We start from the raw sequence: 27,025 nt of genomic DNA, 5'->3' as shown, positions 1-27,025 counted from the left end.
AACTCCTGAAGGTGTTTTAGAGCGAGGCAAGGACTGGAAAAGATGCCATTTCAATTAAGCTGCAACAGAACTTCTGATAAGCATAAAGAAAAATCCTATATGGGTTTGTATAGCTGTGTTCTTGTGCACAAAAGTCACTATGGAATTACTTGTTCTGACTAAAACTGACGTTTTGAAGAGAAACTCTGATGAAGAAAAACAAGAAGGTCCCTCTACACTATTTAAAAGTCACTGAAAGCTCTCAGTATGTTGCAGGAAACATATAGCCAAACACAGATATATGCATCACTAAATCTGTATCTATGTTGTCACAGAAGATTTGACAACAATTTATCATGGAGTTATTTATTCTGCTCACAGAAGGAAAACTCACTGTGGTCTGACAATCCAGCACCCCCAGTGGCAAAATATTATTCCTCTCTTTCCCCTGTGACTCTGTCCCCTGCCTATAGCCACTAACCCCTTGGGTAGACCAGGTTTGGTTTATAGACCAGCACTGGGAACCTTTATTCAGCAAGAAAGTTTTAAAATCAAAGCCTTTTCTGAACCCTGCTTATTTCTGAATCTTAATGGTGTATTAGCCCACGGGCTGCTGAAGAGGTAAAATTTGTGCCCAATACAAAGCAGGCAGGTGCTCTGAACCATGGAGGTCTATGATGCCTTTCATATTCTGACAGAGGAGCTCAAACACTCCCTTAATGGTCATTTGACTGGAAACACATACCATTTACTTCTATCCAGTAAAAGTCTCTTTCCCCTCCTACAGTAGGGCAAAGAAATATCAATTAAAAAAACAGCTGAAATTCTCTATAGAATCTACAGAAGCGAGTCTCCCTTAGCTCCCGAGATGACATCCTTTCTGTGCCCATCTCTACCACAAACCCCATGAACATCTCTAGCTGTTCTCAAGTCCCGGTGCTGACGTCCAACCAGCCTCAGTGAAACCACCCAGAAAACTCCCACTAACATGGATACAGGATTTCTAAGCAAAGCTTTGAAGCGTGATTTCCCTCCTCAGCCTTGTGTAGGTATCCACGGCCCTGCAGAGGTCATACCCTAATGGCCAGCATGTCAGAAACCCAAAACACATGGTCAGTGAAAGCGATAACGAACAATTAGCACATGCCTCATCTGCACTTACTTCACTACCGCAGGTAAAGTATGGGCCAAGCCCAGAGGTACCGTGTATCTTCCTGAAATAACATGAGCAATTTCTTACTTTTTCTTGATCTGGAGAAAAACTTGATGCCCCCAGGAGAGGTAGACGGGTTAGAATTGGGGGAGGACTCTTTGGAGGAGGACCTGAAGATCCCACTGAAGCTCATTCGGCGTGGGGAGCGTGGGGGAGACTCCTGGTAGGGGAAGGGGAACACTGTTTTGGGTGAGCCGGGGCTATGTTTGGACCTCACAGGGGCAGAAACAGGGCTGGAAGGTCGGTTCTGGAGCCCTTTTGAGAAAAGGCCTTTTGACGGACTTCCGGCAGAGTAGCTTTCTTCCACCTGAGGAGGAGAGAAAAAGGAAGAAAAAAGAAAAAAAAAATCACCATTAATTCAGTTCAGCTCAGGCTATCAGGATCTCTGAACTTGTCTCAATACAGTCAAAACCTGTTTATTCAGGTGGTGAATTAGCCAGACCTCACCTTCCCCAGCGCCTGCCTCCACTGACACGCAGATGCGTGTGTGCCACCTTGGGGCTCCATGCTGCCCCTTGCTCTTAAGGACACGCTGAATTTCACAAAAAAATTCAACATGTGTGCATACATTTTATTCTCACACATATAATGCAGGATGTTCTTTGCTTTTATTTGCCATACATCCCTCTTCCTTCCCTGGACAACTGAAATATGACTGGCAATGAATTTATTTAAGGTAATGAATGATAGCCATTAAGGAAACATAGTGCCCCAAAGTCTTCCTCCCGAATTAAGCACCGGTCTACAGTACTTAAATCTCCATCGCATGATGTGACACAGCACAGTGCACAAGCTCCCAAGCGCCTGACAGGTCTCTGCGATGCCAGCCACAGCCACAACTGTGGGATTGCAAGTCCGGTCCCGAAAATAGAGGAACCATTTTAGAGCGATTACATTCCTGCTAATTACCCTGTCCCGGAGCTTGGGTACGACCTTTCTAACAGCTGTATCTCTTTTGGAACCTGTGCTGGCTTTCCAGTTAGCCTGAATATCTGTGCACAACACAGCACTGCACTGTGCGGGCTTGCCCAGCGAGGGGGGATAAAAATCCAGAAAAACAAACAAAGAAAAGGAGCAAAGATAAAATTATCCCCACGTACAATTAACAGAAGCTGACCCAAAGCCTCTGTGGGATTTGCCTGTGCCTGGGCTATACGTAAGGTTTATTTCCTTCTGGATGCACAAAGTACTTCTGTGGGTATGAGGCTGCTTTTTTAGCTGGGGGCATTTCTCATGAATGAAGAGCTCTGTTCCTGGCAAAAGGCAGTGGTGGGTTTCACGTCTCCAGGGAACGCGTAAGCAAAGGCCACGGTGTATGTGCCCATGGGTATAGCGTTGTCCTGGTTTCAGCTGGGGTAGAGTTAATTGTCTTCCTAGCTGCTGGCTGGGGTTAAACCACGACAAGCGTGCCGCCGAGTTTCAAGCCCTTTGCACGCCTGCTCCTCTCTTCCCAATTACACAACACAAACCAGGAGGTACGGAGCAGACAGCAACTTCTGCCTGTCACCCGATGTGTCTAGTCTAGTCAGTCTAGTTAGGTATGGGCGTTGTTACCATGGGAGTTTTTGTACAGAAAAATAGCATCTTTTATTAGGATGACTTAGATGAAAGAAGAGATGAATGAAAGCCTCATAGGTAAGTATGCCTTCCTTTGGGTCTGTGAAGGGCTTGTGTATACAAATCCAGCTAAAAATGGTCAGCTGAGTTTAAAACACACATGCAATTAACTCCCTTTTCAAAATAACATTTAGCCACAGCTCCAAATCACTTGTAGAAATATGTACGAGCAGCACGATGGCCAAATACCTCCTCCCTCCATAACACAGGATCCAACGTCTCATAATCCTTTCTGTCTCCTGCATATGCACTTTGGACCAGCTCCTCTTTCCACTCGGGATGGGACAGAGCTGGAATGGGTCCTGCTCCATGGGAATTGCAGAAGGGCCTGCAGAGAGCATGCTCTCCTGTTTGGGAAGGTTTCTGACCTAAAAGGCAAGTACGTGGTCTGGAGAGGGACACTAACAGTGTGGGTCGCTAAGAGGGGCACAGAGACGTGCTGGCACGGCACAGCCTTGGACAGCCACTGAATTCTGCACTGTGCTCCCCCTGCACAGCACAGAGATGTCTGGCAGGATGCACAAACGCTTTTTGTACCTGCACACTTATTTTTGACAACATAGGCAAAAATACCTCAAAAATATACTTGACCTTTTGCGGAAGAATTAGAGGAGCATTTGCCCTCAAGGAGAAATTTTTGGAAAGGATAAATCAATTCTAACTGAAGCACTGGGTACCAAACACTCTGACAGTAACCATCAGAGAAGAAAAAAATAGTGTTTCAAGCTTAATGCCACGGTCTGAGCCTCCCGTTTCCCTCCCAGCTCTGTCATGGATTCTGTGTGCAATCTTGAAAACTCATTTCATATTACGTATCTATTCTGCCATGAGGACCGTATCTCCTTTATTCCCACTCTAAGTCTTCTGCCACACAGACCTTCTCCCGGTGAGTGTTTATCAAGAATACTAGGGCACAACCCCTTGACTGAGACCTGGAATAATAACTACGCTATAAGTAAATTAATAAACAAATAGCACTTTTGTCATGGGTAAATAGTCCCAAAGTGGTAGCTTTTTCATAAAAGCTCATTAACTTTACTAAAATATCATCTGTAAATCATCTGAGACTACTTATATGTCATTCTCTTCACAAACACACAGTTCAGGAAACAACCAAGTAGTGCAACAGCACCTCCTTTTGCATTGCGATTTAGAGGTCTGTTGCCAAATCTACTGCCTGCAACTGGGGAGTAAGAATATTTTCAAGTTCATTTAAATCATAATACAAATCTGCCACTAGGACTATAACTTAGGACTGTTTCCAGGATGGCAATTTCATTATAGCTTTTCCTAAAGTGACAAGCTATGACATTTGTAAAGCCAAGAGAAGGACGTCATTCTGGTGCCACCCTTAATATTTCATGTCATCTTTTTTTGCATGGTTGGTTGGTTATAACGACACACTGCTAGGAGACACTTTTAAAAGACTATGGTATCCTCGTACACTAAAGCAATTCTAGAAATGTAAAGTGTCAAGCAACAATCTGTCAAATAACATCAGTATTCCCTTGTACGCACAACTCAGACATGAAAGCAAATTGTTCTCAAATTCTGAGCAGAAGCAGCGGGATGTTTTTATTTATTGCAATCACAACCAGTTGCTTTCTCTCCATCACACCAGGCAGATGAATCAGCTAATTGTTGGAGCACCAGGGGCACGCTGCTAAATACACATGTGCATGCTACTAAATTAAAGGAAATTACTACATCGAATTCTTCCCCAGCCGCTCCACATGTTAATTATACACAGGTTACACCCACCATCAAAGCGGATAAATACCTGTGATTTTGCTTTGGGAATTACAACAGGATCGCTTTCTTAGAATATTATTTGAGGCTAATGGATTGTGAATTTTAAATGATGGTTAGGTGCTTCTATGAGTAAAATCAGCAGCAATAACAGTTATCGCAGCATATATAAAAGTCACAAGGCAATGTTAATTTTCATACTTCAACTGGAAATGGGGAAGAATTTCTGCTGTAGAATAAATCCCACCATCCTATGCAGATTTGGTGTGATGACTCTGGCAGTGGTGCTGGAGGCAGGTTACACAGCTAGATGGATTATCAGCCTGTTCTTCATGCTTTTTGGACTCATTTCCTGAAGCTACAACAGGCAGGTGGGCACAAAACTCCCACATGTGCTTTGGAAAGATAACTATTCCTCCAGCTGAGCTGTAGCAGCAAAAAAAAGTATTGCACCCTGGTTTCTCACATTAATAAACCTTGTACATCAGTTTGTGTTGGTCCAGGAAAAGCAGTGAGAATGGGCATAAATAGGGAACATACCTAATAAATGCATGTGGCGATATGGCTTATTTGACCCTGACCAGATAATTGGCCTTTGGAGATAAGGAATCCAAACTCACAATGGAAGTACAATACAAGTCAATGCACAAATAAGGTCTAATCAAACAAATTGAAAAACTCCTCTAAGTATGAAGACTATTCAACTAATTAAAAAAAAACACACACCAACCAACCAACAAAAAACATTCCCTGTGTTGGCTTTGTGCAGAGCATATATGGGATCTTCGAGCTCTATGCCTAACCTTAGACTTCTTAAACCTTAAAACTGGTTACGTTGGAGAGAAATGTCAGCTCCTGACTGTAGGTCTGCAGAGAACAGTGCAGTGGGAATAGGGCTAAATTGGCAGCTCGGTAATAGTGCCAATGCAACCCTACCCTCTGCCTTCAGCAGTGTGCTCCCCAGTGAGGTTAAGCAACCGAGCACAGCCCCATGCTGCATCAGATGTGCTGTTTCTAGCAACTGACTTCGCTTGTTCAAGGCTAAACTGGTTACCTTACATAGCACTGAGTAAATATATCCTAAAATGCTTTAAGACACTACCAGTTTTCATGCTTCAAAGCACAAAAGGATCCTCAGCTGGGGACCAGGGAGAGACTTTGCTCTGTTGTATACACCAAATGATCTTAGACAGATTTCTAAAATACATCCAGAACCGGCCACTGTTGAAAATAAAGCAACAAAATGAGACATATCTTACAGTGCTTGACATCTTAATGTTCAATTTTTGGAATGAAACTTAAAGTGATACTGTGGCACTTGCTCCAAGCTGGGCAGCTCTGGAAGATTTAAGCACAAGAAATAGCATTCTGAAAGCGGTCCCTGTCATTTCACCTGGATGGGGGAATCTTTCTCTCTTCCTAATCTCTTCTTCCTTTCTCCCAGCTACGCACATTAATGGCTCAGAGCCACCCTGTGACGGACCAGCAGACCCACACCTTCATTTTCAACAAACTCCTAGATGACAAATTCCCAACATAAACCACTACCAGTCCCAGACTACCCCATACTGGTGAATAAAACAGCTGGAAAGAGGCTCAAACCACTGAGCACTTGTCCTTAAAGCTTCCCTGCTCACTCACCATCTGACAGGGATTTAGCCTGTGCTGTAAGCACTCCTCAGGTGCCGCCTGGGCTCGGACAGAGCACAAGCCAGGGACAGTCCCAGGTTGCACGTGGCCACCCTGCTCTAGTGGGTGCAAGAGTTCAGCTCTGCAACAGGACTGTGTCCAAGCCCTTCATCTCTGGGCCAAGAGAATGCTCCCTGACCTCATTTCTTTATTGCTCCTGTTGACATACCCCAAGTGAACAACCTTGTATCTTGTGCTGTTAAGAATTATCCATCCTGAAGGTCATCCAGGTCTTCCTGTATAAGGTCCTTCCCTATGATGAAGAAAACACCTCTCTTTGCATCATCAACAGATTTGGTTAGTATACTTCTATTTTTTGTCTCAGCCTTACTAGCGAAGACTGAGGACCGAGCTTGGAGAAACCCTGCCAGTTTTGTCCCTCCACCCAACAGCAACGCTTTCAATACCAGGCTGCCATCTTTCCCTTCATCTATTTTCTTACCTGACTTGCAATTTTTCATCTTATTTTACAAGAAAGATTAAAGTGTCCTACATTTAATCATTACCATATGGTAATCCCCAATGCAATATCCAAAGAGACCAAACTATTCATACTTCACCACAAACTAGTCTTTTTTTGTCCACACACCATCTCAGTTCTGCCTCTTCTCACTCACAGGCAAAAAATTTTCCCAATAGTGTCGTTTTCTTTCCCATGCTTTGTACTGAAAATCTAATCCCTCTGTTTTACCAAATAAAGTCCTCTCTAAGAAGCCATTTCTGCTCCCAACCTAGAATTTCAGGACCACTTAACTGCAGGGAAGAGAAGCATCCTGTCAAAGCAATGTGCCCAGAAAAATGAACAAGCTCTGCTGAGAAGACCCTGACCATGCACAGGCAGAGGCTCTGTCGGAGCCGGGGAAACCCAGGCATCGCCCGTGTCCCTGCTACCGCACCTCTTCACACCCATGTCCTCTGCTCCCCTGCTAGGGTGCTCCAGTAACAGGTCCTTTCTTGGGCACACAGCCTTCCCGAGAGGATGCCCCCCCCTGAAAAATCTCTGGCTCTGGTTCAGTTTCTGGTGAATTTAGAGTCATTTTTCAGAACAGTCAGAAAAAATAATCTGTCTGGAATACAAATGGGCTCAAGCTAAACAGCCTTTCAAAATGCTTCTGACTTTAAGCAAAAGTTATTAAACACTCCTAAGCTCCATTCCTTTTTTCTCCAACACCGAATAGTTAGGATATTTATGGAGCATTTGAGTTCTGTTTCCTTTTACAACAGTGAGTTATTTGACCTTTATTTTGCCTCTTCACTTAAAAAGTTTTTTGACAGGCAAGTAACAGAAAAGGAATCACCTCCCACCATCCTTGACAGGGACAGTAAACACAATTAGAGACGATACACCAGATAGACGTCTTTACTTGTTTCCTGCCCTTCCACAGAATCTCAATAAAAAAGCCCTTTGATAAAGTTAATTGGATGATTCTTTCATGCTGCTGGAATAAAAGAGCTCACAGAAACACAAGAGCTGACTTCATTAGACTGAAAGGTAATGAAGGACTTACTCTTCCAGGCACCATGTGGTCACATTCACCACCACTAGTTCCCTTGGTTCTGCATGAGCAGTTACAATTGAGATGACAACATATTTTACAGGATCAGAGATGTCACTTCCCAAAACTAAAGTACAATGACACTTTTCCAAATTAAAATACAATGGGATGCGGCTGGCTGCTCTGGCAGGCTCCGAGAGCTCTGCATTGCTGTATGGATGGTCGGGGTAAGGCTTCCAGCAGCGAGCAGAGCTGCTCAAAGGCAGAAGCAGGTTTGAAGAAAGGTGAAAGCAGGGCTGGCTCCCTGTCCACTTCCTAAACCTTAATTGCATTTATTTTAAAGCAGTGGGTGGGAAGGAGCCATGCACATGACAGTGCAGTGGTTGTCCTATGTGCCTTTGCCCTGAGGCTCACTGCATCCACTGTAGGTGCCCCATGCCAAGGCTGTGGGACCATCCAGGACATGCTCCCCATCCTCACTGCTCATAAAGAAATGGATAATTAAAAGACTGGGGAAAAAAAAAGGAGTGAAGGGGAGGCTAAAAATGGCATATTTTTTGCTTCTCCTCCCTGTTCCAGGGGTTGCTCGTGCAGTTCCCATGAGTCACTGAACAAAACAAAAACAATGCTGGGACCAGAAGCAGGATAAAGCGCTCCTTGAAGTCCTTTAATATTGGAGTCACTCCTCGGATGTTTTCTGATCCTAGTTCATCAACGCTTTCCTGCATTACTGATAACAGAACTGTGAGTCAGTGCCAAACACAGTTGTAACAAACCCTCTACTTTTCACCCTATTCCTTTGTTCGTACATCCAAAAACCAAACTAATCTTTTAACCACCGTGTCACATCCAGAATCCATGTACAGTTGATTACCTACAGCTATTCTCAAAATCTAATCAAGGCTTTGTGACAGACTTCCCAAAAATAAAGTCTGCATTACTTCCTCCTAGGTGTAACTGATCACAGTTTGGCCAAACTGAGATGGACTGTTTGTTTGCAAAAATATGTTTTAAGTGATTCAGGTCATTCTACATTGGAGTTTCCTGCTCAGAGTTTACTATTCTCTTGCCCCTCATTTTTGTATAGACTACAAATTGTATCAGTAATGAGCCTGTATTTCTTTCAAGTCACTGATAAAGTATGATATAGTGTAGCAACAGAATGTTTTGTCTGCCTAGAAACAAAATTTTCCACTGATGAGTCTCAATTTATTTTATCAGCCAGGTTTTTATTCACTTAATAGGCGCCATGTTTATTCAGTATCATTCCAGTTTCTTAAATCAAAATGTCTTGTGCTACTTTTTTATATACATGACACCGATACTATGACATTTTCCAACCAAATTTATAATTCATTTAACTCCCCGCATTTGTTCAATAAGAACTGTTTACCATTCATTCCAATCCAAATGAGTCTGTTATAATAGCATCATTAACTATTCAACATTAGATATCTCATTGTTTTGCCCAGGACTAATGTTAGACTGACAAACCTGTAAATTACCCTAATTGCAAACATTGTAAATATTAACACAGTAATTTGGGTTTTTTGCAGTCTTTCAGAACTTCATCTCTGCTCCAAGATTTATTCAAAATCGGCACTAGTCAGAGAAAGGTCTGCCAATTCATTCAAGGGTGTTTTATCAGAGTTGTTTCGATTTACTTTTAAAATGTCTAGCTTTAGCATCTTCTGCTTTAAATACACTTAAGTCATTAATAGGACAGAGTCACCATTGTCATCTAAGATAAACATCTCATCAGCTTTTTCCCCATGTAGAGAAAATAATTTTTAATGCGCGCTTCTATTCCAAGCTTTATTCTATATTTTTATGACGATTCTATTATTTCCATAAAGGAATGGATCAATATCATTCTTCAAACTTCTTTTCTTCCTCCTCCTCCTCCTCCTCCCTCCTCCATCTATAATTTGCTAGCTGCCTCCCCATGGACAATTTTCGCCTTGTGTCATTTTCTTCTCTCTAATCATTCGCAATCCTGGGCTTTCAGCTGAAAGCAACGGTTGTCGGTTTCCTGTAATTTCCACACCTTATCCTTTAACCTACATTTTAGATGAAAGATCTATAAAAATTCAAGGTGTTAAGACCTCTAAAATTCATAGAGCCATTTGAGTGCAGAGGGGCACTCATCCTTGACTGCTGCCCTGCCACACTGTACCAGAATTATTTTCTGAATGATGCTCCACATCACTCATGATTTTCAAGGCCTCTAAACTGCCCCTCTTTCACCGTCTTTTCCCAGACCAAGGAAATCCAGTAAATCTAATTGCTTCTCAGCTCCTAGTTGTCTATACTGCTGTATTTAATGATCCTCTAAGGTCTCTCTGCAAGGATTCAAGCCATTTCTGGAGAGTCCTAGCTTTGAGCATGGGGCAATCAGCATTACCAGTTGTTTTAGACAAAGCTACCAGCACAAGTATTAAGGCATTTTTTCAGGCAATAAGAAGGGCCAGAATACCTGCCACAGGCACAAGAGCTACCTTTCTCCATCACATCACGCCAAGAACTTCTACGCAAGAGTCTTCAGAATATTACATTCTCCATCTTCAGCAGAGGAAGGTGAAAAGTATCCCTATCCCCTTCCTGCCGTTGGTCATAAAGGAAAGAATACATCATTTATAATAGTAGCCATGTTAATGAGAAGTGATTAAGGCTAAACTTCAGGAAATGTGTGTCACATTCCCACCCCTGCCAAAAAATTCCTATGTGAACCTGAACAAATAATTCTGCACTTGAGTTTCTTAGCTATGTCATGAGGATTGTCATCACAGGATAATGATTGAGAGACACTTGCATGGTAAAGTGCTGAAGATCTCTGTGAAAAATGTTAATTCAGTTTCTAAAAGCCTTTCACAAAGAACAGGAGAATTAAATTAATGGCAGATTGGACAGATGGGTTATGAACTACTCTTCTCTACCTTAATCTATAGCCCAGGCGACAGAAGAGTTAAGTGCAGGAAGAGAGACATCCCTGATGAATTGCCTGTCTCCAACATGATGGGTGAATGGAAAAGACACATTACTGATGAAATACTGGCTTTTAGTATACAAAAGTTTCACACCATACTGTGATTTCAAACTTGAACAAAGAAAAACCATCTCACTTGAAAGTGAAGAGTAACCTGGGGACTTCTTTATGTAGCATCAGTAGTGACTGGCAAACTTTTAGAATTAAATAAATACTGCAGTCTAATGCTACTCATTATTCAATAGCAGCAAAGATCCCATCCTTCACACTGAGGAAAACGATATATAGGATGAGATGTGTGGCAATGGATTTTATTAGATGATCTGTTTCTTATCAGAAGTTGGGCACTGCCAGCTCGTTTCTTACCACTGTGTTGTGGATGTTGAACAGAGCTCCAAGTCTTATGTTAGAAAAAACTCTAGGTCTTATACACTCAATCAAAAAGGTCATTTAAAAATGCAATTTCAGATGTTAAGCCCCAGTTGCATGGTTATTCCAAAGTTAACTGCACTTCCATAAGCAGAACTTGATCCAAGCCTGGGGAAAGAAACCCAGCATTTACTAAGCCTGCAAAAAGGGGCAACTACTGAAATGTTCTTCCAATTCTCCCACGACTAGCACTCATCAAAAGAGAGTCCCAAGACCAGTAAGAGAAAAAACAGGGGATTCATAAATGGTAAAGGAGAAGTCATGAAACACTATAATGTAATACTACACATGAGCGAGATTAGCTTTGGTGTATTTTTTTATTCATGACTGAGATTCATGCAGTTTTCTCACCTTTCTTTGGGAAAAGGAGGTGATAAATGGAAAAAATCAAGTTTTAGCTAGAAACCCCTGCCTTTTTCCAGCATGACAACCCTTTCCAAAACCACCACATTGTTCACTTTATTCAAACCCTCCAAACAAGCAAGTTTTGGTAACACTGTATATTTTAGCTTCCCTGGCATCTACAAGAGTTCCTCTGCATCAGTGACTCCTACATCAGTTTTAAGTCGTCCAATGCAGAAAAGAACAAGGCCAATGTTATAAATATATGCAATTACTGATGGATTGCAGAAATTTTTTAAACAACTGTCCTCTGCTGCAAGGTGCAAAGGGATAGAAACTCATGCTGTCAACAAAGCTAAGTTATTGTTCTAGATGCAGATTAGCTTCACTAAGGAGATATTTATTGCTTCACCTGCCTTGAACTATAACTGCAGACTCTTTGACAAATGGCTTGTAGCGGGTTTGATCTTCACAGAGGTCCACAGCCTTGTAAATACTGTGACAAGTCCAACTGGTCTGCTGCGTAGCTATAGATCAGCTTTTGGGGTTATCTACTGTTCGGAGGAGTACCTCTCTTCACCAAGCCTGTAACTTGGCTGGTAGGAGGCTTACATTTAGCAGACCAGCTTGTACTTCAACGCTTTGTGAAAATGATGAGGCCGGGACCTGAAGATGACAGATCCCACCCACAATTTTTATTACTTTGAAGATTGTGTAGGCGCTGTATAACCATCCCTAATGTCATCCACTGAATATGCTCGCCTGATCATTTTAAAGCATGCAAACTCTGTGAATGTATTAGTTTAATTTAATAGTGGGCCATCAGAAAAACACATCATAGCAATGCCTCCAGAAGGATAACCTTGAGTTAATCCCACATCAAGAAGGAACCTTTCCACCTTGTTTACAGGAAGACCCTACCGTTATGGCTTCAGCAAATGAAGGTAGCTCATTTTGCCAATGCCAAGGACAGATAGAACAAGGACACTGAACAGTTAAAACCTCCGTAACCAGAGAGCAACCATCCGGAGGCAATTCTAGGAAAACATACCGACATCCCCGGACACCTGTTTGGGCACTGTATTTCTGTAGCTAACTTTTTTTTGTTAGCTAACTGTATTCTCGAGAATACAGTTATGCAATATCACTTCATTGAATTACAACAGTGTTACACGCATCTGCAGTATTTAAAACAATATCACCAGAGGTTAGCACTGTTTACAGGTTATACTGCATAAGCACCATCATGCTAGGGTCTGCAAAATTCACTGCATTTGCCTTAGTGCATCACTCTCAACAGGTTAACGGAATGGCAGGAAAGATAAAATCCCAGGCTTTTTTAAGGCTAATAAATTGTGTTTACCACCAAGACACTCAAACACTACGGTGAAAGTGAAGCTTTAGAAATATCCTACCTTGCGAGAAGCATTTTTGTCTGTGCTCTCCACATCACCGTCCAAGAATGGCATGGCAAATGAGCTGAGATCCTGCCAGGACAGAGAAGAAAAATTGAAGTCCTATATTAATGTCTTCTTCCTTCCATCAGACTATCCCACGATTGTAGCCCGTGGTTTTATTTCCAAAGGGCCCACTGCTTTACCCATAGCGATTACTGGTAAGCAATAACATGGGCTTTGATCATTCTTTTTGGCTGTGAAACCAATGGCAGATATAAGTAACAAGTGAATAGGGAGCCTTTAGCAGCGCTTGCACTACATCACCATGAAAAAGCACCTGTGCAGCCAAAGTCAAAAGTCCTGTGCTAAAACTTTCAAGGGGAGGTACCCAAATCCCACAGAAAAATTCATGGGAAATTACAGTTTAAATACAGCCACTTTCTCCGCAAATGGCCTATCTTGCCTTTAGTGGGGTGTATAATCTTAGTTTAAAGAGTATTTATGGCAATAAACAAAACCTGAATGAGAATATGTCAATCTTCTGAAAAATACGTAACATATATAACAGAGGGAGAAAACAAAAACACAGTGCTTGGGGAGGAAATAACCGATTCACTTGCACAAATGAGAGAGGAGAACCCAATTCTGAGCAACTAAAGACAATAAAGCCGTAAGAAAAGCACACATGCTCATCTTTAACTAACAAAAACAAACTGCAATTATATTCTACCTCCTGCCGTCTGTTCTGTTTATGATACTTTGTGTTCCAGCCATGGGGTTTTTAGAGCTCCTTTCTACATGCATAAGGAAATTACATTAGTGTCAAGTTTAGCATGTTTGATTAAAAAAGTAGATAATGAGTAATTCTATGACCAAAACCATGGGGTTGCCTAATGCTGTGTGTTGAAAAACTAAGTCTTGGATCCCAAATCTTGATCTAAATGTCAGAAATACCTCCCCAACACAGAATCTCCCAGATGCAAGGCATCACCCTTTCCAAGTAATGATTCAGTGCTTCTCTACCACCACATCTGCATCTCATTTAAAATAGTTGAAAACATAAATAAAAAGCAATTTCACATAAACCTGATCTGAGATTAAATAGAGTTTAATTAAAAATTAGCACCGGCTGGGAAGTCTGCAAGGCTTGCTTGCCTTCAGAATTCAGAGCAGCCACAGGTCTAATCACATCACATTGTGTAATCATACTAAATCCAAAATATGCTCAAAAATGTGTAACTCGGGCATAATCCTTACAAGTGTTTTAAAATATTCTGGTTACATAACGAACAACAAAAATAAGGAACAAAATATTGAATTACTGGAACTGAAGCACATGGGAGTAATTCATGCCAAGTTGGAAAAAACCAAAAAAACCCAACAACAACAAAAAAAACCTGGCAGCAGCCAGGCTTGGCCAAGCTGGCCCCAAATCATTAGGCCACAAACCAAAGTATTCATGACAAATTAGTATGCTCCCAGCTCTATTTGTGCAAACTCAATGGGGACTACCTACAAAGGCCCAAACTACAAAGCACCAACCCAACTATGTAACTTCACCTTCATTGCCCTGCTTCGGCATCTGTGTTTCACATCACCTTTGTTTGCAAATGAAAACATAAGCAAACACCTCAAAACCAAAAGAAGAGGCAATTTGTTTGGTTTAGATTTTCACTGTTATGAAGATTTGACAGAGGCTGAACCAGGCACCGCAGGACCTTAAAGAAAAGCTTCTCTATTAATTTGCTTATTCTTTTGATTAGTTAAGACAAAATGACTTACATACGCCATATAAAAATTATTCAGCCATAAATGGCATTTATAAACACTGTCAATAAATGGATTATTATTCCTACTTCATATGTTACTGCAAGACTGAAGTGAAGGATCTCTGTGAAGAAGTTTAAGAGCCTAATGGAAAGTTACACAAAAACATAGCCCCTCGTGTTTACTTTAATTTAGCCAAAGGATTTACCAACATTTTCCTCTACCCATCTTCGGTAGTGCAGAAGCTGGAATCTGATGTGGGCTAAGCCATTTTCCATGGAATAAATCAAGGAAATAACCTCTTTTGAGCTCCACATATTAGCGGCCCTATATTGCTACTTGTTGTAATCCACAGAGAGAAAACCTGCTGTTTGGGAAGGCTGGAGACTGGATGGAAGAAACTGGCTTTAAGGGGACACACATCTAGTAATCAGAGTTGAAAAAGCTGTTCAGGAAACCTGAAACAGCTGGGAAAGAAACCATAACTTCTTTTGAGCAGAAACCCTCAAAAACAGGAGGGGGTAGGTAGGTACAACTGTTTTCCTAGGAGCTAAATTTCAGTTCCCAGTTACAATTCCAAGCTTAAAAACATGTATCTATTAAATTCTAAAGTCTAAAAATATCATGAAACCCAGTTGATAACTCTGTTCTAATTTTTAACTCTCAGATATGATGGAGATATGCTTATTTCATCTGTCTTTAAATGCAGAACAGGAGATCTCTACTTGTAAGCAGAAATAACTGGAGCTATACCTCTCTGGACAGCAGGAGACAGGGCTCCTTTGTTAATACAGGGCTGGAGGACATTTCAAACAGGATAATAATTTTAGGACTTTTAGTCCTGTGATAAAGTCTGTAATTGTAGCTGCTACCTAACAATTTTTTCATCTTTCACTTTCTATATGCAAAGGCATCCATTTACAGAAGGAAAAAAAAAAAATATATCAAATGCCAGGCTCCAAATATTGCTCTCTCAATTCCAATCTGTTGGTTAAGCAAGGAAATATTAGATGCTTATTTTCTCTTTGCATGTATCACTGCAGAATACAGACAAGATATCTATTTCTTTCTTGTGTTCCTCTTCATCCAGAAGTACATGTGACGATGCAGTTCATGATACAGCAACTCTTTAAATTAAAAACAACACAACAAAACAACTCCAAAAGCGTTGCAACACACCACAGTACTTCTTGACGGGCCAATGGTGCAGCCTCAGCTCTTATCACATATCTGACTGCTCTGATCTTATGCCAACTAATACATGTTGAAGGCTCACTCTGCCATTAACCTGGGATTGAAACTGTTCTTAGACAGCTCTCCAGCTCTGCCTACTGTGCTTGGAATAAGTGTCCTGGAAAATCACATGGTTCTGGAGAGACATTTAAAAAACTTCTGCCAAAGGCATACAGTGATGTGTTGGTACGAGGAAGAGTGCTTCTCGTTTGAGACTGCAGAGCCCTGGCTGAAGAACAAACAGCATCACTCCCTGTATCCATCAGTCCTGCGTTATATCCTCAGATAAACAAATTCTGTAGAGACCACAGCCTATGATCATCCCTGTAAGAAACAAAGGCCGCCAGAGATTGTAGCTCCTAGCGCTGCTAACCTGGAATTAAGAGTATGCAGTCTGTTTTGCAAAGTTGTGTTAGCTTTCCTGCCATGCTCCTATTCCTCAGTCAGTCCTTCACATCGCTCAGCGCCGTCTGACAGCCAGATATCACTCCTACCATCCCCAATTAGAAAAAAAATGACCTCTTGAGCACTTTAGATTTACTTTACAGCCACAAAGCTGCTTCAGATTTATTTTGTTTTCAATCCACTTTTATTTATAAGAGGTTATCATGGCAGGTCCTGTTATATTTGCTGAAGAATACAGCCCCAGGGACATCAAAGCATTTTCCAGAGGACAGCAGAGCAGTGACACAGCAAAGCCACGGCTCGGTGCTCCCGCTACCAGCCAGGCTCCCTCCTGGGGAGGCAATCTCCCACACCACCTTCTCAACAGGTGATTTTCCAGGACTTTTCTTATTGATAGCACAGGAGGTTAATGGATCTAAAAAAGCAACTACATTGACTTTATTGTAGTTAATAGGCTTGTCTGCTGCTTTAGTTTTTGCAGGGTATAAGTCAGGATAATACAGTCTGCAAGCACACTTACCTTCTCTACCCCTTCTTTCCCTATTTCCCCGTGGGGGGAGAACAGAATCTGGAAGGTTACATATTCTTCACACTAATTTCTCCTCCAAAGGTGAGACTAACACTAAGGTGATTCTTGTCTTGGTTACCCCTACATCTAGAGGGTGATCTATCCTAACTCCAGCTCTTTTTCCTTCCCCTTTCCTTTTATTCCTTGTATCAGAATACTTAGGATTATGTAAAAAGAAGGAAGAATAAAATTTTTGTTCTTTGATATTCTGGGAAAACAAACAACCTTTTCTCAGAACTGTGTTGGAGAATAGGAAGGAAAACCACATTTTAGGATACAGAAAGCAAATATATTGGCTGGCATAGCATAGCCAAATAGCAACAGGAGCAAGATTTGGTTAGCCAAGCCATTTTTCACCTTTTCCAGCCAGTTTCACTGTTCCTTTTCTTACTGGCGAGGATTCCTGCCAAAAAGGCTTGCCCAGACATGCTGGTCTGGATGCTGCTGCAGTTGGAGACCTTGGTGTCAGAAGAGGGCTTCCAGCAATTCTGTTGTGCAGGCTGCAACCTTAAATAACAGACCACTAAAGCCTTGAATCCAGTAAACAACACAGAATAAACAGGATACTTTTTAAATTATTGTTTTGTTTCAAGGCTACTTTGGCAGCTAGGCTGATAAAGCTTCTCTGCGATGGCTGAAGCCAAGGAGCCAGCAAGGCACTCTGGGGCATGTTGTGATTGAAAGGTCAGAGACCAATTTCCAAGGTATTTTGGGTGGAAGTAGGACCTTTTTATGGCCCTGCTCAACAGTGGTCCAAAATTTCAGGGCTGGGTATCAAAAGAATATTTCACAAACAGCTCCCTGCTGCCATCCTTTGCAACTGTCCCTTCAAACGCAAGGCATGGCCATGAACAACATGGTCATGTGAAATCTCCGCCCACGGTGGTGGGTCTATGTCCCATGAACACGGTCAACTCTTTGGCCATGTTTCAGAGGTGACTCAGGTCAGAACAGTTTCACGGTAGCCCTGCGGTCTGTCTCTGCTGAGAGACTGGGTTCCTCAGCTATAAGCAACTTCAAAGTCCTAGCGTAGGTAGCATCATGCAGTCCTGACTACTGATGGTGTCACCTATGAGATATTATTTTTCTGCTTCACTGACTTCTATATATGCGCTAGGATTGCACCAAATTTAAGGATGTGAAATGCCTGCCAGACATTACAGTTTCTTTTTACAACATAACTCAAGCAGGAGGTGACACTTTACTAAGACAGCTTTTCAAGATGGGGAGACAGCTCCTTTAATAAAATAAACAAAGAAAACAAGATACAGAGAAATTAAGCTGAGTGCTGACAAAAGCCCTGATCTTACAAAAAATTGCTAAAAGCTGCACTCCTCAGCATCACACCTTAACAGGGCTCTCAGTGTCTCCTCCTCTGCTAATGTTACTGAGCTATAACTACTTCAACTATCCTACCAAGGACAAAGAAAGTCAGGATTTTTATTAACATTAGTTGTGAATGGTTTCTTTCAGCTCAGTCTGCACCCCAGCAGATTTTTTCTAGCTCAATCTTGGATTTGTACCTATTACAAGCCTATGTAAAACTCTGAATAGCAAATACGCTAAAAATGCTAATAGCCTGTGAGCAGAATCCAAAGTTTGAACTCTGTGGAATAGAGGGCATAGCTTGGTAGCTCTGATTGAATAGAGAATTTTCTTCTTTTGAGAACAACCCTTTCTAGAAGCCTTTGAGGATTTATATCAAATCACTCAATTATTGCACAAGGAAAGATTCAAAACTGACATGCACAGGAATTTCTGTCCTTTTGTTTTTGTTGTTTTGATATACTAGTCATAGTATAGTATAATAAGACTTGCTACATTGCTTTATTCCTTTAGGAGTAGGTTGCTCATTGCTTTGCTTTTCTCCCTCCCCCATACCATCTAGACTGCAGCATGTGTTTTGGAGACAGATATATAAGTCGTACTGTGAGACTGAGCATGCTGGTGACTAAGTCTCGGTATGACTCAATGGGAGTGGGCAGTAACAGATGTACAAAGCTGGTTAGATTTGTGCAAGCCAGCTTTGTACTTCACAAGGCTATTCCAATTTATTTGTTTGCTATTACTTTTAAGACTATTCTATTAAAAAAGAATGATTGAGTGGGTCTGGAGAGTTTTGAGATGGTAGAAATGAGAAATACAGGCTTGATTTTGTCCGCAGCATGAAGATGCAAGAGGCAGCATGGTCCAGAAGTCACCCAGGTGACTGTGCAGGACCAGCTATGCGCACTTCAATGTCAAGATGGATACAGCATCAGATTTGAAGTAACAGAGGGTAAATCAGCCTAAATGATGTGCCTGGAAGAAATGGGAAATATTCAGTCCCAAAGATGCATAATCTAAAAAGTTAGGGAGTATTGGCTGGCTGAAATCTAACCCAGATCTCAGTATGTGAAAATCCCCATCCATCTGGTGAGTATTCGATGTCCTGTATCAAAAAATCCGCATACGAAAACTTTGCATAAGAAAACCAGCCCACATGTAATTTCAAGGCATTTCTTTCAGCTGCAACAAGAAACAGTACTAAAGAGCTACTGAAGCCACTTCTCCCGTTCTCACCCATGGGTCACCTGGCTTGGATTGCCACCACATGGCCCAAAAGAGCTACTAAAACTAAGAATTTCAAGGGGAAGGGGATAAAGAGAGCTATGAAACCAATAAGTCCTTGAAATTTCCCTGAAAACAGCTGTCTTCCAAGCTGTTCTTCCTGAGTTATCCTGATCATGGGATACCGGCAGCCTCCAGCACACCCCTCTTCATTTCTAAACCTCTTGACTGATCCTGACAGCATTAATGTCCAGCAGCGTACAGCAAATTCACCTCTTTTCTTCTAAGGCTGTAGACAAGGTTCATCAACAAGAACGGCCAAGAGACAGTGGATCGTTTTTTGTTTTGTTCTCAATCTCAGACTTAGATCACCAGAACACATTCCTACGCTGTTCACGAAAAAAATGAAATTTTCTTTCAAGCTTCATGCTCTCCTGCCAGGGAACACCACTGTATCTTCTTGGTGATTCAGCCTTTGCAGATGAGCTGAGCACAGATAGCCTAGGATGGGATGCAATCAGTTCTGCCTGGAGCCCTCTAATGTTCATAATGTCCAGAGATCTGTATGGAAATGCTCTGATGAAGGGTACTGCTCTCCACCTCATCACTAAATCCCAGACCAACATTAGGGGCTCTCTGACAAAGCCTGAATACGATCCCCATGCACACGACAGCCTGGTTTGTCAGCTCCTTCACACCACGAACCACACAGCGCAGTGACTGGCAGCATGTTTATTACAACGGCAGATGGACAATCTAGCAAATGTGTAAATAACAAAATGTCATTTTTAAAAAAATAAAAGAGAAAGTGAGAGAAGAGCAGAGAAAGCAAGTCAGGGAGGAAAACAAAATTCTCAATATTCCCTGTGACACTACGATCCACACACAAACTCATTATTAAGTGCTATTCCTGGGTGCTCAGCTGAAGACCACCTTTCTCTGGTGAGACATTTCCTCCAAGAAGCACCCAAACTTAAGAGACACAAGGTGAAAGGAGAAGATAACATACCTCAGACCTGGAAAATGTGGTCAGGTGAGCAATGAGGGAATTAAGAAACAACAAAAAGACATGACTATAGGGAAGGACTGCAGGAGACTGGAAATCTTACCCTTCAGATAGCACATACTCAGTGCCAACAGAATTGCTTTCCAATACTTATATGGCTGTCTTACATAAACAAGACACAGGATCCCAATGTATTTGCAGAGAAAAGCACGCATTTGCTATAAAACTTAACTTCAGCAACAGTGAAATAGCAGAACTGCAGGAAGCAAAAGATGATTTTGCCATAATGTAATGAAAACACGTGAGATGCTGCAGCATGGGGGCAATCTGTAGGGGATTCAAAGCAAGGATCATCATGAGGCTTTCTAAATCTTCTCTACACTTCAGCTACTTTAAAAGTCAATGTGGTTTACATTTTTTATGTTTTTCTCCACTATCTATAGGCCAAATCTCTTCAAAAAAACATTTCCTCAAGTAAGACTAAAACAAAACAAAACCAGAACTGAAAACCTCCAGCTGATGGCCTTATCCGAGACGGACTTGCAGGGTTCTCCCTTGCATATATATGACTAAAAATCACACCAGGCGGAAAATCTCTGTTATAAATACTTGAACTGCAACTCTTTTTTGCAGTTCACTGCATTTAGCAAAACAGCTGCCTGTTGCCTCCTCTTTACATTCTTGTCAGTTAATAACCGTGAATAATCTTAACAATCAGAAGAAAGCTTATAGCTGGAAAGCCAGGCAAGTGAGGGACCTGCTCTGATCAAGTAGCCCCTCAAATAAAGAAAAAAAAAAAAGTGTAGAAGCAAAAAGGAAATTAGGCAAGGAAAGGAAGAACAGGATGGCTCTGTGCTTGGTGTGCTGAAGACCTGAATAGGAGGTCAAAGGGGACAACACATGGAGCCCACTACGAGGGAAGATTCCCCTCTTCATGCTTTTCTGATGCATTTTCCTGCATCACTCTGCAGCTGCAGAGAACAATTTCACATCTACAAAGTTTACAGTCACTTTGCTATAGCTTTTCTTACAGTTTTAGCACCACGTGTAAGAAGAGATCAATATATACAATATGCTTTATTTCATAGGCTAAACTTTTTTTTTTTCCCAAAAGAATGGATGTCTTCATTCTTCACTCCCTGAACTCCATATTTAAAGGTGCATTTTGCTGAAGCTGGCAACATAAAAAGCCCTCAAGGACAGAATAAAGCTCAAATTCTGAGAGATCATCTAGAAAACATTATGACGTTCATAGTACAGTACTCTGTCCTAAATCCAGCTTATATATCTTTCAGGTCTCACCCTTGGCTTTGAGCTGAGAGATGCTGAGATTTGGTACCATTATTATTTTTGCCAGCTAGCGGTGCCATGTAATACTAATAAATTACATTGCATCTTTCATCCTGTGGGAATCCAAACTGCTTTACAAACTGTATATCCAGTCCAGAATAGCTTCATGGATGGACTTAAGTGATGAGACTTTCATTGCCTGTCCTCTGGCTTTCTGGTTTACCTCTGGGAAGCCATCAAGGATGGGATATCTGTCACCTAGCTTCAGCCATGCAAAACACTATTCATCTACCCCACACTTTTTGTCCAGCCTAGAGAACAGGGAAAAGCCAGCATCTCCAATGGGCAATTTGCTCCCATTTGCCTGGTATGGGAGAGGCTGGACAACTTGCTTAAACTTTGGCTGATTCAACATAGGATAAATGAACCCTGCCTCTTATCTCTCCCCCTTTACTACCAATAAAGTGGGAATAAAATAACTTCTTTTCCTTTCTGTCCTCTATTTAGAGAGCAAGCTGTCCAGACAAGGGATTGTGTCTTACTACGGGCATGTCTACATGGCAATCGCAAGCATGGTTTACACCAGCTCACTTTCACCCAGCTCCACAGAGCACCGATAAAAGAGTAGCCATGACAACACACGGCTTAGCGTAGGCTGCAAAATCCCCACGGGAGGTTGAGTAAATACCCCAGCAATTTAGCTCACTTTGAGCTCCTCGCTCCCGCCGTTGTATGGGTGTCAGGACTCAGACGGGCTAATTTAAGCCCAGCTTCAATCATGTCTTTGCTTGCAGTCTAGACACACTGTAGGCATCCATACAATGGGCAGCACAATGAGGTCCTAAGCTCTGTTGGCATTTCTAAGTGTTACTAAGATGTACCTTTTCTTTACACAGTTTTGGCTGCTGTGTAGAAAACAGGGTGACCTCTTTGATGGGGTGAGCACCCATTGGAGTGAAAATGAAGGAACCACTGTGTCCAACTGAAACAACTAGAATTTAAATTTTAAGAAAACAGGCCGGCTATACAACCTCTGAGGAAAGCATGTTTGTTAAGTGAATTGGCATGATCTAAGGGAAATGTCCAAGGGATAGTATATCTCATACTTCCAGGCCTCCTCACACCAACTCCTGGGCACTCATTAAGGCTGTCTCAAGGGATGTGCTTCAAAAAGCATCACAGCTCTGCTCAGAAAAAGGTGTTAGAAGACACAAATGACCATCTCTGGAAGAAAGATGGATAAAATATTTACCGATCTGGAAAATCTTGTGAACAATGAGACAAATGGAAGAACACAACAAAGGGATTACTCACTCTCACTTGAAATAGCCATCACTGAAAATAAGTTTTTGCAGTGGGTCCAGTTTGGAAATAATCTTCATATGGAAAGGGAAGGACAGAAATAACACACACTGAGTGTTTTCTAATTACTGTACATGTAACGCTAAAATTTTAAGGCGATATTTCCCCAAATAAACTGCAGGCTTCTTTCAAGGGCTATCTATGGCTTTCATTGGTATCTTCCCCCCGCCCCGAAATTGTTCCTAGTTTAGATCCAGTGCAGGGAAAAAAGCCTTACGAATGAGCCATATTCACTTCTGGGTCCTCTAGTAAGAGTGTTCTGATTTTAACCATCTTATTCTTCATGTGCCCATTTAAGCATCATGATTACAATGGACCTACCTGAACATGCTGTGGAGAAAAGACAAACACACATTCAGGTAAATCCAACTGAAAACTTAGGCTCAATATCTACATATACATGTTGCCAAAAGTAATTTCTGCCCTATGCAATGGTTTTAAAACCCAGCAGACACTGGTGAGCTGAAACAGGCAAATCTGCATTTGATTTGGCGGGCAGTTTGTGCATCAAAATGTGTCAGGAAGCATTTGATCCTGCTTGGAGAGTGTGGGAAACATTTCCAAGTTAGCAGGACACCCTGGACATGGTGACAGATGGGCAGAGTATGAGCCTGGCGCAGGAGAGGCCATTTTATAACTGGCTGTTGCTCCAAGCCATGTGGCAGACAGTCCAAGCCCATTTGTCACAAAAAAATAAAGCTCACACTGGAATTACCAAACCAAGGTGCAGGGAGAGCCTCTGCCCGCGGCTCACCCTGGTACGGACACCCACCCTGACAAGGAGCATCACCAAAAACCTCCCACAAATCAAACAAGCACCCAAGCAGGAAACAAAACTAAGCAAAAGACAACCAAACCAATTTTTTTTCTCAAGGTGAATTAAATCCACAAGCAGGAAATTTTGATTTAGAATTTTTTATTCTTGCTTGGCTTTTTATTTTCATAGAAAAATACTGCTTTTTTTCCTCACTACCAAAAATTAAGTTCATGCAAGTTATAAGGCCCTAAAAAAATACTGCTTATTTTTTTCTCATCAAGAATGTTGATTTCTATCCTTACATATTGAATAGCTGTACAACTATTAGTAAGAATTTAAATCCAAGTTTTATTAACATTCATTTTGAGCTCTATTAGGAATGGAAATTGGACTTAGAATTGCAATCAGGCACTAGAAGTCATTAAATACCTATTTGAAAAGTGTCTTACATCAGACCAAGATGATAAGTTTATCAAAACATGTATCAGTTCTAAAAGCAAAAGCATTAGCACCTACAGTGAGAAACAGAAACAAACTTCACCGGTGACTATGTCCTCCCAGATGTAGACGTGCAGAGCTCATCTGACAGGGCATCATTGTTTTTTTTTTACACACATATAAAACATGCTCTCATATAGGAGAATATATATGGCAAACATATATAATCATATAACGTGTGTATACAGGCATAACAACAAGCTCTTACAGGATTTTAACTGCCATTTCTTTTAAATTTAAGATGATTAAATATTTCTTGGCTCCAAATCAGCTTGTCACTGGACCTACTTGGGTGGCCAAACATGCTGAAATGACACAGGGATTTTCTCTTCGTGATGGAAAACCAGTGGCTGTTTGCTGCCTGAAGCAAACTCTGGCTACAGGTGATTTCCACCAACTCTGTCCTTTGCCTTTAAAGGTTTGCAACAATACTGCTTTTCATTCTCCTAATTTCTTCTTGATGAGTGTCAGACATCCTAGTACAGATTGATGGAGTGGCTTTTGGTGGGGTGGGTGGGTGGGTGTGTTTATTTCAAACTGAGGCATTTTTCAGAATAAATATATTTTTATTCCACTCCCAGTAATAAAAATAGACTAAATTAAAGTGCAAAAGAGTCCTCTTTTGCTGGGTTTCCTGCTGCCTCCCTTTGGATCAAGGGTTGGCCCCATGTCAGCAGGATCCATTTCATCCTCCTGCCCGTCGTTCCCTCTTCTGACAGATGCTCCTGCCCCCACAGACTCCCAATTTTGGCAACTTCAGGTTTCTCTCACCTCCCAGGGTGCTCAAAGTCAGTGCAGCCTCTGCCTTCCAGCCTCTCCTAGACTCCCAACTCTTCAGCCCATACAGGGGATAGAGCTGAGGGTGAAATCTCTTCCCCAAAGGCAGGTACCTAATCTCTCCTGTGGCCTTTAACAGCAGCTAAAACACAGTGACCAACAAGCAAAACACACAAGATGCTGGCAAAATACCCTGCATCTTATACTAGAATAAATTTCAGTTGCTGTTCACCAAACCCCTCCCATCACCCCACTAACGGAGCACCTTTAAACCCTTCAGGCTTCAGGTCTGATCCCAGGAAAGAGTCAGCCTTGTTATTATTAGACATTCATTATCTCACAGGTCCATTAATTGCAGCGCTAATTGCATGTGCTCAGCATTAATTCTGGTAGTGGAAAGGGAAAAATGCAAGAGGAATGCATGAAGCCCATAATATGCCTCTTTATCCTGACAAATCTCATCAAATATTAAATTAAAATCAATAAGCAAAACAGGAGTTCCTAAAAACCTGCGATTTGGGGTTTGCAATGACTAGCCACAGCAATTAGTTGCCCAGCAGTTCAGGCTGCTCTGAGATGAGCAGTATGAGAAACAAGGCATTGCAGGATGCAGAGACCAGATGGTTTTAGGCTGAAATTAAATAAACACCCCCCAAAAGATAATCTCTCTTTCCAAAACACTAAGTAAAAGTTATACAAGGAAAAAAAAAACCCAAGCTACATTCTTTAACTAAATAAAAGAACATTTTGTTCAGCCTTGGAATATCTATTGTAATTAAATGCTCTAAAACCAGGACAACAGCCCTGTACCAGCCATGCATACAAAAGAGACAAAACACGATGAAAAAAACCCCAAATACCCGAGAAACATGCATTTCTTACACAGCCCGAAGAATGCCTGCCTCTCGGCAGAGTTCTGCAGTGCACTCAGGCATCCACCTAAATGAATGCAAAACCTATTCCCCCTGCTAAGATAAATAAATTAAAAAAAAAAAAAAAAAAAAAAGAAATGCAAAGAAACCCACAGACAATCGAGCCCCATTCTGACTTACAGCTCTGAAAAATCCTGCAGTCTGGCTGGAAACGTCCATTGAAGAACTGCATTCAAAGCTTTTCCCTAAAGGCAAGCGCATTTAAACATCTCGGGCTCTGCTACTGAAGCTGATGCTGCAACAGATGGGGACCAGGGTTGGGTGTGTTCCTCCTTCCCATCGCGGCACTGCGAGAGGATGGCAGGAGCTGTAGGTAACTCAGGAGAAGGCAGGCGACGGTTTTCTCCCTCGCTGCAGGCTCCCTGCCAAAAATGCTTTAGGCATCGCAGGATTCGATTACGTGACTGCAGCAACCTGCCACATTAACTCTGACGGGGGCCAGCGACGCACACGGATGGTGCAAGCAGGTAATTAAGCGCCGTACTGGGTGCATTAGCTAAATGTCGCGGGTACACCGGGGAAGTTGGAGAGTTCAAATAACCGCAGACGTTTTTAATGGGATCAGAAGAAAAAGGGATCCTGTTTTCAATAGCAGAAGTTTCAGATAACTGAGGCTGCATCTGCATCAGTATCTAATACTTGGGGGAAGGCAGCACAGAGCAGCAGATGCATTTTCAACTGCTGGAGTATCTGCTGCACCATAACAGCCTTATTCCCCACTTAACCACAAGTCCACTTTGTAGCTGTACAAAAGTGACATTCTTTCTCCAGGCTTAAGTTCTCCCATCTGCAGCATGAACAGAGGAAGACTTAATTGACTTTGTAATTTATTATAAAGACCTCACTGGGAAAACACAGTGTCCGAGCACAAAGTGTAACATTACTGTTAAAAGTAAAGATAATAGCAGAGATTTTGAAAGGGTATCATGTGAGCAAGTGCTAGCAGAGCAACGCAAACTCTCCCACTAGGAGTTGAGGGACGG

At 41.8% G+C, this 27,025-nt stretch overlaps 1 protein-coding gene across 1 annotated transcript in view; it reads right to left on the bottom strand.

Annotated features, from left to right (window-relative positions):
* The window catches only part of PRKAG2 (protein kinase AMP-activated non-catalytic subunit gamma 2), a 226,409-nt gene that overhangs the window by 145,230 nt on the left and 54,154 nt on the right, over positions 1 to 27,025 (bottom strand). The window contains exons 2-3 of the mRNA XM_049799132.1: positions 12,916 to 12,987; positions 1,220 to 1,499 (exon numbers count right to left, since the gene is read on the bottom strand). Coding sequence (XP_049655089.1) covers positions 1,220 to 1,499; positions 12,916 to 12,987 — 352 coding nt within the window. The remainder of the gene's footprint in view (positions 1 to 1,219; positions 1,500 to 12,915; positions 12,988 to 27,025) is intronic.

Source organism: Accipiter gentilis, chromosome 4, assembly GCF_929443795.1.
Source record: "Accipiter gentilis chromosome 4, bAccGen1.1, whole genome shotgun sequence".
In the NCBI taxonomy this organism is placed as follows: Eukaryota; Metazoa; Chordata; class Aves; order Accipitriformes; family Accipitridae; genus Astur; species Astur gentilis.
This window is presented reverse-complemented; position numbering and strand designations above follow the sequence as displayed.